This window comes from Lepidochelys kempii, chromosome 1, assembly GCF_965140285.1.
Source record: "Lepidochelys kempii isolate rLepKem1 chromosome 1, rLepKem1.hap1, whole genome shotgun sequence".
Taxonomy (NCBI): Eukaryota; Metazoa; Chordata; order Testudines; family Cheloniidae; genus Lepidochelys; species Lepidochelys kempii.
Genome location: NC_136380.1, coordinates 1,116,482 through 1,136,402, shown reverse-complemented (window position 1 = coordinate 1,136,402; position 19,921 = coordinate 1,116,482). Strand labels below are relative to the sequence as shown.

At 46.9% G+C, this 19,921-nt stretch overlaps 1 protein-coding gene across 1 annotated transcript; it reads right to left on the bottom strand.

The window, feature by feature from the left end:
• Window positions 1-2,486: 2,486 nt before the first annotated feature.
• On the bottom strand, window positions 2,487-3,434 carry LOC140911649 (olfactory receptor 52E2). Its single transcript, XM_073345149.1, has one exon. The coding sequence runs from the start codon at window positions 3,432-3,434 to the stop codon at window positions 2,487-2,489; it is 948 nt and encodes a 315-aa protein (XP_073201250.1).
• Window positions 3,435-19,921: the final 16,487 nt, after the last annotated feature.

Sequence of the window (19,921 nt, the reverse complement as noted above, 5' to 3'; positions counted from 1 at the left end):
CCACAGCAGCTTGGGGTCGGGGAAGAGGCACCAGGCAACGGGCAGGACGCCTCTCAGCTACTATGGCAGCGCTCGCTGGGCTGGGCGGGGCTGGGCCGGGACAGGGGAGGGGCTGCTTAGACATTTGAAAACTATATCTAATTCCCCAATATAAGAAAAATAAATAAATAAATATTAGACCCATTCAGCTCTTACATGTTATGGCAACTCACATAAGGGACACTGGTTAGGAGTAAATTTAAACATTTTAATATGTATTCTTAGTTTCCTACTAACTCTGCAGAGAGAGAGAGAGCCAGTCCTGGGCTCCATCTCAGCTCTGGGAGGGGAGTGGGATCTCGTGGGTTACAGTGGGGGGCAGATGCATCTGTAGTCTATATAAAAACATCAGAACCTAAGAATGGCTATTGGTCCATCTAGCCCAGTGTCCTGTCTTCAACAGTGACCAGTGCCAGGTGCCCCAGAGGGAATGAACAGAACAGGAAATCCTCAAGTGACCCATCCCCTGTTGCCCATTGCCAGGGTCTGGCAGACAGAGGCTAGGGCCACACAGAACATGGTTTTGGATCCCTGCCTACCATGGCTTAATAGCCATTGATGGACTCATCCTCCTTGAATTTATCTAGTTTTATTGGAATCCTGGTATAGTTTTGTCCTTCGCAACATCCCCTGGCAAAGAGTTACACAGGTTGGGTGTGAAGAAAAACTTTTGTTTGTTTGTTTTAAATCTGCTGCCTGTTAATTTCATTGGGTGACAAGTGTTCCCTCTCATTTTTTAAGTCCCTGGGTGGAATTAATTTTGGTATGTGGACCAATATGGGGGTGATGTGTGGCAGGGGTGGGGCCGAGTGGTTTGGAGTGTGAGAGGGGGTTCAGAGCTGGGGCAGAGGGTTGGGGTGTGGGGGTACAAGGACTTAGGCTGGAGGTGCTGTCTCTGGGGTGGGACCAGGGATGAGGGGTTGAGGGAGCAGGAAGGGACTCAGGGCTGGGGGAAAGGATTAGCGTGCAGGGGGATGCAGAGGGTAGGGCTGGGGCTGACAGGCTTAGGGTGAAGACTGCCCCGTGTTGCCCAATCTTTAGAGTGTGTATTATGGAAGCCGTTCCATGCCCCTAATGATTTCTGTTGTCTGTTCCTGTACCTCTGATGGACTTTCCTGTGGATGTTCTAGCCAGAATATGGATAACGGTCCCTACTAAGACACATCGAAGCATGAAGGACATGTGACCAGCTCATGTAAAACTGGACTCCCTCTTGTGTCTGAACTTTCCCACTAACTGTACTGGGGGGCTTTTGCTTGGAAAAATCAAGATCCGTCCACAGGGCAGACGCTATGAAAGACTGACTGGGCAGGTGGTCGCCGGCGGGAAAGGAGAAATCCCAGCCTGTATATGGAGGATTGAGGAACTGTTGGTACCCTTAGGGTGAGACATGGCTTGACTCAAATCCTGTCTACTTTATAGGACTCAGATTGTGATTTTGTTTTATTTCTCAGGTAATCTACATTGATCTCTACATTTATTACTTATAACCATTTAAGAGCCCCCTTTCTGTAGTTAACAAATGTGGTTTGTATTTTTCCCTAAAATAGTGCATTATTTGAAGTGTAAAGGGAAATCTGCTCATGAAAAGGGGCTGGTGCATTGAGGGAGGGACAGACTGGTAATAAACAATAGTATTCAGAGGGCTAGCCGTGTTAGTCTGTGTCAGCAAAAACAATGAGAAGTCCTTGTGGCATCTTAGAGAGGAAGAAATTTATTTGGACATAAGCTTTGGTGGGCTAGTACCCACTTCAAGTGGATTCTAGCCCATGAAAGCTTATGCCCAAATAAATTTGTTCATCTCCAAGGTGCCAGAAGGACTCCTCGTTGTTTAAACAATAGTCTATATATATATAAATTTTAAACCTAACTAGTGTCCCTTATGTGACTGGCCACCAGATGTCAAAACATGTTAGTGGAGTGGGTCTAATATTTGTTTAATTTTCTGTCTTTTATATTAGAATTAGATACAGTGCTCCTGCCACAAATTTTGCAAAGTTAGCTGAGAAAAAACTAGAGTTTTCAAGAGCCTAGGTAGCCCTGGGAATCACAGTTATGTTGCTCACCCCGACCAAAATATGAAACGATTCCCTTGCAACTGAGGGTGGGTAAGGAAGGTGAAAATGATCCAGTGTGTGATGGGGGTAGGGAGTAGAGAAGCAAGACATAACAGAAAGAGGAGGAGCGGGGCAGAGCCTTGACAGAAGAGGTAGGGTACGGTGTGGAATTTTGGGGGTCCATTACCAGCAATTAGAAAGAAGGCAACCAAATGAGTTCTACATAGACCAATTCCCCATGTTCTCACGCTGACACTGCACACTGTGATCAGGAAAAGGTTTAGGTCTCTTTGACTGTCCAGTCAGTGATTCAGGGAAGAGGATGCAGCACCATGCACCAGCCAGCTCTGCATGGAGCTCAGTCTGAGAGTCAGAGCACATGGAGAAAACTTAGGTCCCTTTATGAGTGAAGAGTTGGAACAGCCTGTTCCGGATCTGTTTGGTCCTCACCCCGTAGATGATGGGATTCAGCATGGGAGGCACCAGGAGGTACATGTTAGCAATGAGAATGTGGAAGTGCAGGGGGACATTCTGGCCAAACCGGTGCGTGAGGATGGAGAAAAAAGGTGGGATTAAAAAGATTAAGAAGACAAAGAGGTGGGAGCCACAGGTCCTAAAAACCTTGAGCCGGGCATCCTTTGTGGGTAGACTGAAGATGGCCCTGAGGATGTGGATATAGGACACTGTGATCAAAAATATATCCACACCACTTACCAAGAATGCCAAAAAGAGGCTATAGTAACTACTGATGCGGATGTCAGAGCAGGCCAGCTTCACCACAGCTATGCCTTCACAGTACGTCTGGGGGATGATGTTGGTTCTGCAATATGGCCACCGACTTGCCAGGATGGGATTGGGTATTAGGAGCATGCCAGCACGCAGAACCACGACCAAGCCGATCTTGGCCACCACAGTGTTTCTGAGGATGGTGGAATGTCTCAGGGGATCACAGATGGCCACGTAGCGATCAAAAGCCATGGCCACAAGGATCCCAGATGCCATCATTGAGAAGCACTGAATGAAGTACATCTGGGTGAGGCAGGCACTGAAATCGATCTCCCTGGAATTGAACCAGAAGATATTCAGCATTTTGGGAATGGTGGACGTAGACATTAAAAGGTCGGTGATGGCCAGCATACAGAGGAAATAGTACATGGGCTCATGGAGGCTCGGCTCCATCTTGACAATAAAGAGGATGGTGAAGTTCCCCAAGATAGCTATGGCGTAAATGGTGCAGAAGGGGATGGAGATCCAGACATGACCTGCCTCCAGGCCAGGAATGCCCAGCAGGATGAAGGTGGAGGGGTTGGTGAAGTCGGTTGTGTTGGAATCAGACATGGAGTAGGGAAGAAGGTGTCCAACTCTGAGGCAGAACGGTGTCTCCTGCTTGTACCGTACGTTCCCCTGACTTCCTGTATGTGCCCAGGCTCTAGGGTAATTCCTGGGTGGAGAGACAATGTGAATATGAGACACTACATGCACTACTGGGGGCTGTTCTCGTACGTGAAGCAGATTGGTCGCTCTTCTTCACACACTGAAAAATATTATTTTCATTATTCAGAGAAATGAATTTTGAAGAACTGACCCAGATACTGCCCATTCCATATTTCATGGTGCTCCATGTGTCCATATTTCCTACACATCATGGTGTGGGAAATATTCATAGGCACCAGCAGGAAACACGAGCCAGGTTAGGTAGCCACTGTAGTGGGCCTGTCATAAATATAAAGGGAAGGGTAAACTCCTTTAAAATCCCTCCTGGCCAGAGGAAAAATCCTCTCACCTGTAAAGGGTTAAGAAGCTAAAGGTAACCTTGCTGGCACCTGACCAAAATGACCAATGAGGAGACAGGATATTTTAAAAAGCTGGGAGGAGGGAGAGAAACAAAGGGTCTGTGTGTCTGTCTATATGCTGGTTTCTGTCGGGGATAGACCAGGAATGGAGTCTTAGAACTTTTAGAGTCACAGCCGTGTTAGTCTGTCTTCGCAAAAAGAAAAGGAGGACTTGTGGCACCTTAGAGACTAACCAATTTATTTGAGCATAAGCTTTCGTGAGCTACAGCTCACTTGCATCCGATGAAGTGAGCTGTAGCTCACGAAAGCTCATGCTCAAATAAATTGGTTAGTCTCTAAGGTGCCACAAGTCCTCCTTTTCTTTTTAGAACTTTTAGTAAGTAATCTAGCTAGGTATGTGTTAGATTATGATTTCTTTAAATGGCTGAGAAAAGAATTGTGCTGAATAGAATGACTATTCCTGTCTGTGTGTCTTTTTTGTAACTGAAGGTTTTGCCTAGAGGGGTTCTCTATGTTTTGAATCTAATTACCCTGTAAGATATCTACCATCCTGATTTTACAGAGGGGATTTCTTTACTTCTATTTACTCCTATTTCTATTAAAAGTCTTCTTGTAAGAAAACTGAATGCTTTTTCATTGTTCTCAGATCCAAGGGTTTGGGTCTGTGGTCACCTGTGCAAATTGGTGAGGCTTTTTATCCAACATCCCCCAGGAAAGGGGGGGTGCAAGTGTTGGGAGGATTGTTCATTGTTCTTAAGATCCAAGGGTCTGGGTCTGTAGTCACCTAGGCAAATTGGTGAGGCTTTTTACCAAACCTTGTCCAGGAAGTGGGGTGCAAGGTTTTGGGAAGTATTTTGGGGGGAAAGACGTGTCCAAACAGCTCTTCCCCAATAACCAGTATTTGTTTGGTGGTGGTAGCGGCCAATCCAAGGACAAAGGGTGGAATATTTTGTACCTTGGGGAAGTTTTTGACCTAAGCTGGTAAAGATAAGCTTAGGAGGTTTTCATGCAGGTCCCCACATCTGTACCCTAACATTCAGAGTGGAGGAGGAACCTTGACAGGTCCGTTCCCCATATACCCAGTTACTCAAAATGTCAGAGTGCAAAAAACACCAAACCTTTCCCAAAACGTAGACCAGGGAAAACATCCCAATTAGAACACACCACAGGGAAAATCCCTCGGTGTCATTGACAAACACCTGCTCAGTCACAGAAATGGCCCAAATAAAGACAATGTTCAGATGCCTAAGGAATGGCATAGAGAATAACCTGCTCTGCACATGTGCTCAGTTTGGTCACCCAGTCTCTATAAGCACATAGCAGTTAGAAAGGAGGTTTCCCAGACAGGCTGAGAATGGGGGAGGCTGCCAGAGGTGGACAGACTGAAAAGTCTGGAACTCTTTAGTTTAGAAGAGAGACTAAGAAGGGGTCAGATGATAGAAGAGAACAAGATTAAAGATTGCAGCTAATTACATTCCAATGGAGAAACAGAGAACAGTTCCCACACAGTAATCTCTCAAGATACTTAGTGCTGCAGAGGAGCTAATTCCCCAGAGCTGATGGAAATTATGAGAAAAAACTGATTGGGAGCAAAACTTTAGACAGAAAAATGGCAGTGAAAACCGGGAATCTGTTAAGAAGAGTTTATTAAATAGCTAAAAAGACACAATTCTACAGTCAAGAAAGTGAACAGCTTTGGTTAAAAACCCAGTTCAGTGACAAAATCAAGTCAGCAATTGGCTGGGTGTGGGGTGGGGGAAGCAATATATAACAAATGGGAAAAAGGAAAAAACAGATAGCAATCAATATCAATCGGAAGTTATGAACATTGATAAGGAACATTAGAGACATTGGTAGAAATAGTTCTGTTCTGCATTAGGAAAGAACCCAGGCCTGACCAACAGAGTAGATCACTGTATTATGCAACGCAAGGACCCTGAAAAGGATTTAGAGGTCACGGTGAACAACCTAGTCATCCTAGTCTACCGCAGATCTTAGTCTCACACAACTCATTGGGCTCAATACTGGGGTAACTAGGGGAAATTCAATGCCCTGTGTTATACAGTTTGTCAGATGGGATGATCTAATAATCCCCTCTGAGTCTGATCCCTATAAACTTATCGATAAAGAAAGTCAATCAGGCATTTATGTTCCAGTGAGGAGCCCTAGCACCTCCGTGCTTTCCAGCTGATAAAAGTCAGGTAAGAGGAGGAGGTGACAGTCTCTGTGTATTAAAACTCAGCTGGCTCCGAAGGTCTTTACTCAGGTCTTTCTCCAAGGGGAACTTTGCCTCCGTGCAGCCTCAGAATCTGGTTTGTATTGAACATCTACTAACACCTTTCATCGTGAAGGATCCCCTGGGCCACTGAAATGCAGCCACCTCAGGGCTGGAGGCCATCAGCCAGGGAGGGCGGGGGTGCACAACAAGGAGAGACATTTTGGCCAGTGATACTGGACTGAACTCATCCCCTGTGGCAAGGGCCCTGGGATGCTTCATGCTTGTGTAGTGCAGAAAGAACAACAAACCTATTTTCTCTTCATGCCCACCTTGTAGTGGGTGTGTCGAGCAGCAGGAGATGGTACCTGTGAATCTTGAGACGGAAGTGTCTTCCCTGGGAATCTCCCTCAGGTAGCCGTGCCCCACACCTCTCTCACCCCAGCATCCTCAGCATCATCCCACGCCGAGAGCCAACACACGGCATGCACAGTTTATAATATAACTCTGTGCAATACCAGTGGGGAACACTCAGCCCCCAGGGGAAAACTGACATCTGGATGTTAACAAATGGAGACCTGATACATTCTAGCCAATATCTCTGTTTCCATGTCTCCACTTCCGTGCTATTAAACCAGCTTGAGGAGTAAACAGTCATTAAAGGCCCTTTCCAAAGGGAGATGAGAACTCTTGGGCTCTCTGCTGAGTGAGACAGGAATTGGCTGCTCTGTGTATTTGTGTATATTTAACAATTATATATGATTAGTAATAAACGAGGGATAGTGCCTAGATTTCCATAGGGTCTGATACCCTGTAAATACCCAAGACGGATGGGTAGATAGTAGACAGACAAATCTGGAGGCAGATGAAAGTGGGGAGACACAAACACTTTTTGCAAACACACAGGATTATTGCGAAGTTATCAGAGACCAGTAATTCTCATCAGTTACTAACATCATACTGTGCAGCACCTTTCACTGAAGGATCTTCAAAACACCGAGCAAAGGAAAGTCACTATGAACAAATCCCCTTATTTTACAGATAAGTAAACTGAGGCACGGCCTTCACCAAGGTCAGATAGAGAATGAGTGACAGGATGACAGACAGAACCCGGGAGTCCGGACTTCCCTGCCATAACCCCGGTCTCTCCATCATGCCAAGAGGGAAATGGACCCCCACTCTGTCAGGGGCTGGTTTTTGGCAGGATACAGAGGAAAGGCTGGAAGAGGGAGCCAGAACTAGCTGGAGTTTGTGAGCTCCCCGCTCCTGTGAGGTGTGAACTCCAAGACTGCACTTCTGCTCCTGCTCAGACACCTGCCAACACATCACAGTCACTGGGGTCCCTTGGGGGGAACAGACTCAGTAAAATCAACACCAACAGAATGTTCCTGTGGATAAAGTGCAGCCCCCCTCACCGCACACACACCTAGCCTGGAACAAGGGGGGCCTGATAGGCAGGACAGAGACTGGATTAGTTTCCATTGGATTAGTTCCTCCCTGTCGAGTCCAAGGTGGGATTGAAATCTAATGTTTCAGGCTGAGTCAGACTATCCGGGACTGGCCCGGCTGGAGGGCGCTTGGATTCCCATCGCTGAGCTCTCTGCCTGCTCCTCTGGCGAATCCTGGTATGCAGCACCTGGGCTTTCAGCACTGCAACGAGACGGACCGAATTCTCCTGTCCGAGCCCGACAGGGGCGCCGTGTCCACCTGTATTCAGGTTGCCAACACTCTGTAGCTGGCAAGCAGGGTTTGACCTTGTCTGTCGACTGTAGCTAAAGGCAAAGGGCGGGGGGAGGACTAGGCCCTCATTTGGCTGGGTTGTTGTGTTTATTATTTATGATCATTATTTGTATTGTGGAAGCCTCCAAAGGCCCCGCTCCAGTTCAGAGCCCCTTGTGCTGGGCCCTTCGCACACACAGAGGGAGAAACAGACCCTGCCCCAGGAGCGTATAAATGAAATCAGGGTTAGGGTTAGGTTAAAACAGGACACAGATACTGTGTGTAACAAACCAGAAAGGGCAGGCGGGGAGATGGGGGAGTAACAGCACTAAGACTGGGTGGTCACATAGGCTGCTGGGTGGGTGAGAGACAGCGGAAATGCACAGTCCTGCCCTGGCTGTGAGAAGTGTGTCCTGGGCCTCTCAGAGCAGATCACGTGTTCGGGGGAACTAGATTGGGGCTCGCGAGAACGGGCCATTGCGTGGCGGCTGCACCAGACACACAGCTGGGAGCGCGTGGCTCTCCGATAGCTCTCGTAACTCTGCTTTAGTTCTGATCACGCCTCCCTCCTTCGAGTGCAGACTGAGCCTCCTTCTGATGAGTCCCAGGACAACCCCTGGTACCAGAGGGGAGACCAGAGGAGAGGGCAGAGGTAACAGGGCTGAGGTGAAGGAAGGAAGGAGCCATCCTGGAGATGGAACAACTGAAAGCCCCCAGGGAGATGAAACATTCTGGTAATTCAGCAGACTCCAGGAAGAGTTTCAGACAGTTCTGAGATATGTCTATGCAAGCAGCAGGGGTTGGTGAGAAAGACCAGCAGAAAATAGCAATCTTCTTAAACACTGCAGGGCTTGAGGCGATGGACACTTTACTAGCCTGCAACTCAGGCTTTGTTTACACAAGTACTTTTGTTGGTAAAGCTTTTGTCGGTGAAGGTGTGGTGTCCCTAGCCTCTGTTTGTCAGAGGGTGGAGATGGACGGCAGGAGAGAGATCACTTGATCATTACCTGTTAGTTTCACTCCCTCTGGGGCACCTGGCATTGGCCACTGTCAGTAGAAGGATACTGGGCTCAATGGACGTTTGGTCTGACCCAGTATGGTCATTCTTATGTTCTTATGTGTGACAAACCACACCCTGACTAACAGAAGCATGGGTGTGGACAGGGCTATGTCCCAGTCTTGTCGAGGTCACTTAGGGCAGTGGCTAGGGTGTCCCCGTTCTGCGGTGCTTTCTCCGCTCTCTACATTTCTCTGACCAACTGATCTTTAAATGTAGCTCAAGCAAATTTAAGTGATTAAACAGGAACCAATTTAAAAAATAAGGACAAAATTAAAGGGAAACACATCACCCCACTCTGTGGCATGGGGGAACCCCAAACAGCCATGGCTGGAATGTCAGGGCATTTTCATTGGCCCCCACTGGGCTCTCTCCAACCTGTCCACAACCCTTGTGTAGAGGGGGGACCAAAACTGGACACAATATTCCAGGGATGGCCTCGCCAGTGCCGCGTAGAGGGGAACAATCACGTCCCTCCATCTGCTGGCAACGCTCCTACCAATACAGCCCAATATGCCATTGGCCTTCTTGGCAACAAGGGCCCACTGCTGACTCATAGCCAGCTTCTCGTCCACTGTCACCCCTAGGTCCTTTTCTGCAGAACTGCTGCTTAGTCAGTTGGTCCCCATCCTGTAGCAGTGCATGGGATTCTTCCTTCCGAAGTGCAGGACTCTGCCCTTGTCCTTGTTGATCCTCATCAGATTTCTTTTGGCCCAATCCTCCAATTTGTCTAGGTCATTCTGGACCCTATCCCTACGCTCCCTCTTAGTATCATCTGCGAACTTGCTGAGGGTGCATTTAATCCCATCATCCAGATCATTAATAAAGATGTTGAACAAAACCGGCCCCAGGACCAACCTCAGGCGCATTCCGCTTCATACCAGCTGCCAACTCAACATTGAGCCATTGATCATTAACCATTGAGCCCAACAATCTAGCCAGCTTTCTAACCACCTTATCGTCCATTCACCCTATGGTGAAGCAAAGAGATTCTTTTTCCCAAGAATCAGGCAGGCACAGACAATACTAAAGGGGGGTTATTCACGGTACCAGGAAGACTGCTAAACAGCTTCCAAGGTGTGGAGTTACAGTGACCAATTATATACCTTTCTTTTATCACTTCATTTGCATTTATCTTGTTCTTACAGAGACAAACATTGTTTCAGAGACAGAGAACGCACTTAACATGACAGTGACAGGAACAGAATATAGGCATCAAACTGTTTTGATTCCATCAATTATTCGTGACTACCTTGTGGTGAAGGGGTGGGGTGGAGGTGAGTGTTTACAGATATCCAGAGGACTGTGAAGGGAGGGTTTGTTCTGTTCTGAGAGCTGAGTTACTGGATAGACATTTGACCATATAAGTTTATCAAGGGAGGGTGGTGAAGCACTGGAATGGGTTCCCTAGGGAGGTGGTGGAATCTCCTTCCTGAGAGGTTTTTAAGGTCAGGTTTGACAAAGCGCTGCCTGGGATGATTTAGTTGGGGATTGGACCTGCTTTGAGCAGGGGGTTGGACTAGATGACCTCCTGAGGTCCCTTCCAACCCTGATATTCTATGATTTTATGATTAAGTGTTTACAGTTGTCAGTGTCCTTGGGCTTCCGGTGTTTTTGCTTCTTAGTTACGTGGGTTTCTGTCTCACTGCTAACTTAATATTAACTCTTGCCTAAGAGTTCCGTAGGATAAACCTGTGTAGTATGTCTAAGGGTTTGGGTGATTTGGCCTTTGAGCCAAGAATTGTATGACCTTTTAGAGTTTAGATTAAGTGGATTTAGTATAGAATTGGTGCTTCCAAAGAATCCTCCAATATCACTTAAAAAGCTTCTTTTTTGTCCTTTGGCTGTGCGGGCCCAAATAGCATACTGATGCAATTAGAAACTGCAGCTCGCCCTGAAGCCGTTGCAGGGAGCTGGGGTGGTCTGAGCATACATTTTCAAGGGTGCCGAAAAATTGGACAAATCGTATTTATCCTTATCATGCAAAAGTGCTTTGTGGGGGCCTACTTGAATAATGCCATCTGGTTGGGTAGGGGACAGTGCCGGACAGATAGAAAGCAGGAAGTATCCACAAGTGGTCAGATTATAACATCGTATATCAGTACAATGAAAACGTTTAACTGGGTGTACACAGTGTTCCTGACAATAGTGTCCCTCCATCCCAGTTTCCCACAGCAGAGGAGGAACATCCATCCATCACGCATCTACAAACACTATTAGGTTAATGAAAACTGCTCACACCTATACTCTCCCAACCCATTAGTGGCCTCATAAATGTTGTGACTGTCAACTGACCCATCCAAGGCCCTGGAAATAGAATGGTTCGTTTGTTCTAGGGGGGTATCCTTAAATTGACCTGTCCTTTTGTCCTTTTGAGCCACATGAGTTATGAGGAGAGGCTGAGGGAGCTGGGATTGTTTAGCCTGCAGAAGAGAAGAATGAGGGGGGATTTGATAGCTGCTTTCAACTACCTGAAAGGGGGTTCCAGAGAGGATGGCTCTAGACTGTTCTCAATGGTAGCAGATGACAGAACGAGGAGTAATGGTCTCAAGTTGCAGTGGGGGAGGTTTAGATTGGATATTAGGAAAAACTTTTTCACTAAGAGGGTGGTGAAACACTGGAATGCGTTACCTAGGGAGGTGGTAGAATCTCCTTCCTTAGAGGTTTTTAAGGTCAGGCTTGACAAAGCCCTGGCTGGGATGATTTAACTGGGAATTGGTCCTGCTTCGAGCAGGGGGTTGGACTAGATGACCTTCTGGGGTCCCTTCCAACCCTGATATTCTATGATTCTATGATAAAACCTTAAGTTACAAAAAGACACAAAAACAGGAATATACATTCCATTCAGCACAATTTATTTCATCAGCCATTTAAACGAAACAGAATCTAACACATATCTAACTAGATTGTTTACTAACTTTTCACAGGAGTTCTGACCTGCATTCCTGCTCTGGTCCCCACAAAAGCATCACACACACAGACAGGACCCTTTGTTTTTCCCCCCGCTCCAGATTTTAAAGTATCTTGTCTCCTCATTGGTCATTTTGGTCAGGTGTCAGCAAGGTTATCTTAGCTTCTTAATCCTTTGCAAGTGAAAGGGTTTTGCTTCTGGCCAGGAGGGATTTTATAGCACTGTATGCAGAAAGGTGGTTACCCTTCCCTTTATATTTATGACATGTGGACTTAAGAGGGTGCGCTCCCACAAGGAAGCAGTATGCCTTGCTGAAGCAAAGAGTGAATAATGTCACCTACCACATCCATGTCCTCAGGCTTAAGCGGGTATTGCTTGGTAGGTGGAGGGAGTTGACTGGTAACCTGGATGGCTGGGCAGAGATAAGCAGGCATCAAACTGCAAGACAGGTTATTCTCTGCCCAAACAGAGGGGAACCTGGAACATAATTATTGAAAAAGGCTAGAGGTGTCCCAAGTGAGAGCCATGGATTTGGCAGTTGCAACAGAAGAGAGAAATTTATCATTACGGAGAGGAATGATATGAGTATGCGTAAGTTTATCAGGAAGGTAACTGTACTCTGAGCACGGTTAAGAGTCGCTGCAAGATCGCAGAGTGCGTCCATGCCCAAAATAGTCCCCAGGTACTGGCTCTGTTCCCCAAGGTGGTTGGACGGCTTCCTTAAAGTCAGTGCAGGCACGAGTCATGTTATTTTCTGATTCAAATTTGGTGGAGGCCGAAGTGCTGTTCCGGTGCTCTTCTCAGGGGATCTTGACCCATGAAGGGTTGGGGCATTTAGCTGTAGCTAGGGTATGAAGATCTCTGGGATGTTACATATAGGTGGTAACCATCTGACTTATTTTTTTCCAGAATACCAAATTTGGGTCTTTGGGCTTTAGATCAGGGAGATGTGTCAGTAAGCCCCTGTGCTGAGGGGAGTGTAATTATAAGTATTCTGAGCCACTCTGTTATCTGCTGGCCCTGACCACCCCGTGGTGACCTGGAGAGGGGCCAGGGGAGCTCTAGCACTTAATTCTTGGTCAGAAGGAGACGGAGGGGGAGGAACCCTGATGTCCCCCGTGTGTGCCAGGTTCCAATCCTGGTTTTGTTTTTCAAGGTGTTTCCAGTTGATCTCGTTTTGGTCTTTATCAGTATCGCTGCCTGAACCAGAGTCACTAAAATTACCCTTCTGTTGTCTGCGAGCAGCGATACGGCATGTAGAGGAGCTGATTTGTTTTTCTTTTTCCTTTTAGAGCCTTGTTCTCTGCTTGAAGCTCACTTAGTATGTGGTTTAAATCTATCTTTTGCTTCAGCTCTGATGTAAGAGTCTTTTGGAGCCTTTCCAATTCCCGTAACTTCCTTTCATATTCACAGTACAGTATCACAATTCCTTTCTCTAACCTTCCTTTGGTCTGACCAGACCACCACAACACACTATCCTTCACACTCATACCCACCTTCCATCCACCCTTTGCCATCGTCTTTGAAACCTTCCCATGTTTTCCTCCTATAAAATCAAGGATTCTCCCTCCCGTAGAGGGTAGCACTGATACACCCTGGGGCAAGTCATACGACATTGTTACCCAGCTTCCTGAAACCCACTCAAGTGGCATTTCAGGAGAACTGACCGAGCACACCCTTGTACTCAGCACAAATGAAACACACTTCGGTGCTCAGTACTCGGTATTGCAGCTTTCGCTTACAGTGATCCCTGCAACCCAATCCCATGCAGTCCTTTTGTCTGTGCTTCCTAGATGTGGTTCGTATTAAAAAAAGGGCTCTGAAGGGGTGTCTTGGGAAGTCCCAAACCAAGGTGTGCTCTAGAGGTGATAAGTTAAAGAGTACTCACCTCTATCCCTGGTTGTGATAAACGCTCCAAGGATTCCCGATCACATCCTGCTAACTGCACCAAGCTATGAAGCAAAGAGATTCTTTTTCCCAAGAATCAGGCAGGCACAGACAATACTGAAGGGGGTTTATTCACAGGACCAGGAAGACTGATAAATAGATTTACCTTGTTCTTACAGAGACAAACATTGTTTCAGAGGCAGAGAACGCACGTAACATGACAGTGACAGGAACGGAACATACGCATCAAACTGTTTTGATTCCATCAATTCTTAATGACTACCTTAAGGCGAAAGAGTCAGGTGGAGGTGAGTGTTTACAGATATCCAGAGGACTGCAAAGGTAGGGTTTGTTCTGTTCTAAGAGCCAAATTACTGGGCGGACATTTGACCATATAAGTTTATCGAGTGTTTACAGTTGTCAATGTCCTTGGGCTTCCGGTGTTTCTGCTTGTTAGTGAAGGGGGTTTCTGTCTCACTGCTAACTGAATTTTAACTCTTGCCTAAAGCAATCCATACTTTTTTAACTTGCTGGCAAGAATACTGTGGGAGTCCGTAACAAGAGCTTTCCTAAAGTCAAGATAAATCATAGCTACTGCTTTCCACATATCTACAGAGCCAATTATGTCATCATAGAAGGCAATCAGGTTGGTCGGGCATGACTTGCCTCTGGGGAATCCACATTGATTGTTCCTGATCACTTTCCTCTCCTCCAAGTGCTTTAATATGGATTCCTTGAGGACCTGCTCCGTGATTTTGCCAGGGACTGAAGTGAGGCTGACAGATTTGTAGTTCCCCAGGTTCTCTTTCTTTCCTTTTTTAAATATAAGCACTATATTTGTCTCATTCCAGTCATAGAATCATAGAATATCAGGGTTGGAAGGGACCTCAGGAGGTCATCGAGTCCAAAACCCTGCTCAAAGCAGGACCAATCCCCAACTAAATCATCCCAGCCAGGGCTTTGTCAAGCCTGACCTTAAAAACTTCTAAGGAAGGAGATTCCACCACCTCCCTAGATAACGCATTCCAGTGTTTCACCACCCTCCTAGTGAAAAAGGTTTTCCTAATATCCAACCTAAACCTCCCCCACTGCAATTTGAGACCACTGCTCCTCGTTCTGTCATCAGCTACCAATGAGAACAGTCTAGATCCATCCTCTTTGGAACCCCCTATCAGGTAGTTGAAAGCAGCTATTAAATCCCCCATCATTCTTCTCTTCTGCAGGCTAAACAATCCCAGTTCCCTCTGCCTTTCCACAGAAGTCATATGTTCCAGTCCCCTAATCATTTTTGTTGCCCTCGGCCGGATGTTTTCCAATTTTTCTTCATCCTTCTTGTAGTGTAGGGACCAAAACTGGACACAGTACTCCAGATGAGGCCTCATCAATGTCAAATAGAGGGGAACGATCACGTCCTTCGATCTGCTGGCAATGCCCCTACTTATACATCCCAAAATGCCATTGGCCTTCTTGGCAACAAGGGCACACTGCTGACTCATATCCAGCTTCTCGTCCACTGTCACCCCTATGTCCTTTTCCGCAGAACTGCTGCCTAGCCATTCGGTCCCTAGTCTGTAGCTGTGCATTGGGTTCTTCCGTCCTAAGTGCAGGACTCTGCGCTTGAACCCCATCAGATTTCTTTTGGCCCAATCCTCCAATTTGTCTAAGACCCTCTGTATCCTATCCCCACCCTCCAGTGTATCTACTTCTTCTCCCAGTTTAGTGTCATCTGCAAACTTGCTGAGGGTGCAATCCACACCATCCTCCAGATTATTCATGAAGATATTGAACAAAACCAGCCCCAGGACCAACCCCTGGGGCACTCCACTTGATACTGGCTGCCAACTAGACATGGAGCCATTGATCACTACCCGTTGAGCCCGACAATCTAGCCAACTTTCTACCCACCTTATAGTGAATTCATCCAGCCCGTACTTCTTTAACTTGCTGACACGAATACTGTGGGAGACCGTGTCAAAAGCTTTGCTAAAGTCAAGGAACAACACGTCCACTGCTTTCCCTTCAGCCACAGAGCCAGTTATCTCATCATACAAGGCAATTAGATTAGTCAGGCATGACTTGCCCTTGGTGAATCCATGCTGACTGTTCCCGATCACTTTCCTCTCCTCTAAGTGCTTCAGAATTGATTCCTTGAGGACCTGCTCCATGATTTTTCCAGGGACTGAGGTGAGACTGAGTGGCCTGTAGTTCCCAGGATCCTCCTTCTTCCCTTTTTTAAAGATGGGCACTACATTAGCCTTTTTCCAGTCGTCCAGGTCTTCCCCAATCTCCATGAGTTTTCAAAGATAATGGCCAATGGCTCTGCAATCACACCCTCCAACTCCTTTAGCACTCTCGGATGCAGTGCATGCGGCCCCATGGCCTTGTGCTCGTCCAGCTTTTCTAAATAGTCCCTAACCACTTCTTCCTTCACAGAGGTTTGGTCACCTCCTCCCCATGCTGTGCTGCCCAGTGCAGCAGTCTCGGAGCTGACCTTGTTCATGAAGACAGAGGCAAAAAAAGCGTTGAGTACATTAGCTTTTTCCACATCCTCTCTCACTAGGTTGCCTCCCTCTTTCAGTAAGGGGCCCACACTTTCCTTGACTTTCTTCTTATTGCTAACAATAAGTATTCCGGGACCTCCCCCAATTGCCACGAGTTTTCAAAGATAATGGCCAATGGCTCTGCAATCACATCAGCCTACTCCCTCAGCACCCTTGAATGCATTAGATCTCTACCCATGGACTTGTGCATGTCCAGCTTTTTTAAAAAGAAAAGGAGTACTTGTGGCAACTTGGAGACAAACAAATTTATTTGAGCATAAGTTTTCGTGAGCTACAGCTCACTTCATCAGATGCATTCAGTGGAAAATACAGTGGGGAGATTTATATACATAGAGAACATGAAACAATGGGTGTTACCATACACACTGTGAGGAGAGTGATCACTTAAGATGAGCTAATACCAGCAGGAGAGTGTGGGGGGGAGAAAACCTTTTGTAGTGATAATCAAGGGAGGCCATTTCCAGCAGTTGACAAGAACGTCTGAGGAAGAGTGGGAGGGGGTGAATAAACATGGGGAAATAGTTTTACTTTGTGTAATGACCCAACCACTCCCAGTCTCTATTCAAGCCTAAGTTAATTGTATCCAGTTTGCAAATTAATTCCAATTCAGCAGTCTCTCATTGGAGTCTGTTTTTGAAGTTTTTTTGTTGAAGAATTGTCACTTTTAGGTCTGTAATCGAGTGACCAGTGAGATTGAAGTGTTCTCCAACTGGTTTATGAATGTTATAATTCTTGACATCTGATGTGTGCCCATTTATTCTTTTACATAGAGACTGTCCAGTTTGACCAACGTACATGGCAGAGGGGCATTGCTGGCACATGATGGCATATATCACATTGGTAGATGTGCAGGTGAACGAGCCTCTCACCATCAACCTCAGCCTGGACCAGTCCACACAAGAGATCCACTTCCTGGACACTATGGTGCTAATAAGTGATGGTCACATAAACACCACCCTATACCGGAAACCTACTGACTGCTATTCCTACCTACATGCCTCCAGCTTTCACCCAAATCACACCACACGATCCATTGTCTACAGCCAAGCTCTAAGATACAACCGCATTTGCTCCAACCCCTCAGACAGAGACAAACACCTCCAGGATCTCTGTTAAGTGTTCTTACAACTACAATACCCACCTGCAGAAGTGAATAAACAGATTGACAGAGTCAGAAGAGAACCCAGAAGTCACCTACTACAGGACAGGCCCAACAAAGAAAATAACAGAAAGCCACTAGCCATCACCTTCAAACCCCAACTAAAACCTCTCCAGTGCATCATCAAGGATCTACAACCTATCCTGAAGGACGATCCCTCACTCTCACAGACCTTGGGAGACAGGCCAGTCCTCGCTTACAGACAGCGCACAAAACCTGAAGCAAATACTCAGCAGCAACTACATACCACACAATAAAACACTAACCCAGGAACCAATCCCTGCTACAAACCCCGTTGCCAACTCTGTCCACATATCTATTCAGGGGACACCATCGTAGGACCTAACCACACCAGCCACACTATCAGGGGCTCGTTCACCTGCACATCTACCAATGTGATGTATGCCATCATGTGCCAGCAATGCCCCTCTGCCATGTACATTGGCCAAACTGGACAGTCTCTACACAAAAGAATAAATGGTCACAAATCAGACATCAAGAATTGTAACATTCAAAAACCAGCAGGAGAACACTTCAATCTCCCTGGACACTCAGTAACAGACTTAAAAGTGGCAATTCTTCAACAAAAAAACTTCAAAACAGACTTCAATGAGAAACTGCAGAACTGGAATTAATTTACAAACTGGACACCATCAAATTAGGTCTGAATGAAGACTGGGAGTGGATGGGTCACTACAAAAAGTAAGTTTCCCTCTGCTGATACTCACACCTTGTCAACTGCTGGAAATGGGCAATGTCCACCTGGATTTCATTGGCCTGATTAGCACTACAAAATTAATTTTCCCTCTCTTGATATTCACCCCTTCTTGTCAACTGTTGAGACTCGGCCACTTCCACCTAAATTGAATTGGCCTCGTTAGCACCGACCCCCTGTCACGTAGTCACCGGGCGATGCTCTGGAACTACTCCATACGAAGCCATTCAGGACTCTGGGGGAGCCTCCTCTCTCGGAGCAGACTGTCTCCAGGGCAAGAAGCTCACACAGCTTCCACCTTCCTGGGTCTGACCTTGGAGCATTCAGCATCCTCTGCCCCTCTGTGCGCTTCCTACAGCGAGTCCGCCCAGGCAGGGTCCTGGGGAAGCCAGAGGGTCCTGCCCCCCAACTCTGCAGTCAGATGTGACTTTCAGACAGCCAGTAAAACAGAAGGTTTACTAGATGACAGGAACACAGTCTAAAACAGAGCTTGTAGGTACAGAGAACAGGACCCCTCATTCTTGTCCATCTTGGGGCCAGGGAGGCCAGAGCCCCGTCTGGGCCCCCCCTCCATTTCCCCAGCCAGCTCCAAAAGGAAACTCTCTCCAGCCCCTCCTCTGGCCTTTGTCTCTCTCCCGGGCCAGGAGGCCACCTGATCTCTTTGTTCTCCAACCCCTTCAGTTGGCACCTTTGCAAAGGAGGGGCCCAGGCCATCAGGTGCCAGGAGACAGGGTGTCGGCCATTCTCTGTGCAGACACCATCTCACTGGCCCTTTAGGGCTCTGCAACGATTGCACCCCCTTATCCCACCACCTAGATACTTAAGAAATGCCTAGGGGCAACTGAGGCATCCACACAGTATTCAAAGAAAACATTAAGAACATTCCCACTTCGTCACACCTCCACACTGGCTAAGGCAACTCACATCTTTTCATGTGCTGTAATATTTATACTGCTTACTGTATTTTTCACTCCATGCATCTGATGAAGTGGGTTTTAGCCCATGAAAGCTTTTGCCCAAATAAATGTATTCATCTCTAAGGTGCCACAAGGACTTCTCGTTGTTTTTGCTGATACAGTCTAACACGGCTACCCCTCTGAAGTATGATGATCGTTATTGATGAGAATGACTGATCTCACAGTCCAGTAAGGCTGCAGAAAGTGTTCGTATCTCCCTTTAGTCATCTATCTCCAGATCTGTCTGTCTACTATCGACCTATCCATCCTGGGCATTTACAGGGTTTCAGACCCTATGGAGACCTAGGCATTATCCCTAATTTTCTTCCTAATAGACTATAATTTTTAAATATACACAAACTATCAGAGCAGCCAATTCCTCTGTGACTCAGCGGAGAACCCAAGAGTTCTCATCTCCCTTTGGGAAGGTCCCTTAATTACTGTTTACTCCTAAAATTGGATAAGTAGCACAGAAGAGTAGACAGCCCTGTTTACATCCAGCTGCAGATTCCCCACTAGACACTGAGTGTTCCCCCCTGGGATTGCACAGAGCTCTATTATAAACGATGCACACCCCTGTGTCGGCTCTCAGCGTGGGATGCTGCTGCAGAGGCTGGGCTGAGAGCGGTGTGGGACACGGCTACCTGAGGGGGATTCCCAGAAAAGACGCTTCTATCTCAGGATCCAGGTACCATCTCTTGCTGAGGAGCTCACCTGGTAGACAAACCGAGTGCAGCGTGGCCATGATGGGAGAAAGAATAGGTCTGGGGTCCTTTCCGATCTGCACAGCCAGTAAACATCCCATGACCCTTGCCACAGGGGATGAATTTGCTCCAGTATTACTGGCCAAAA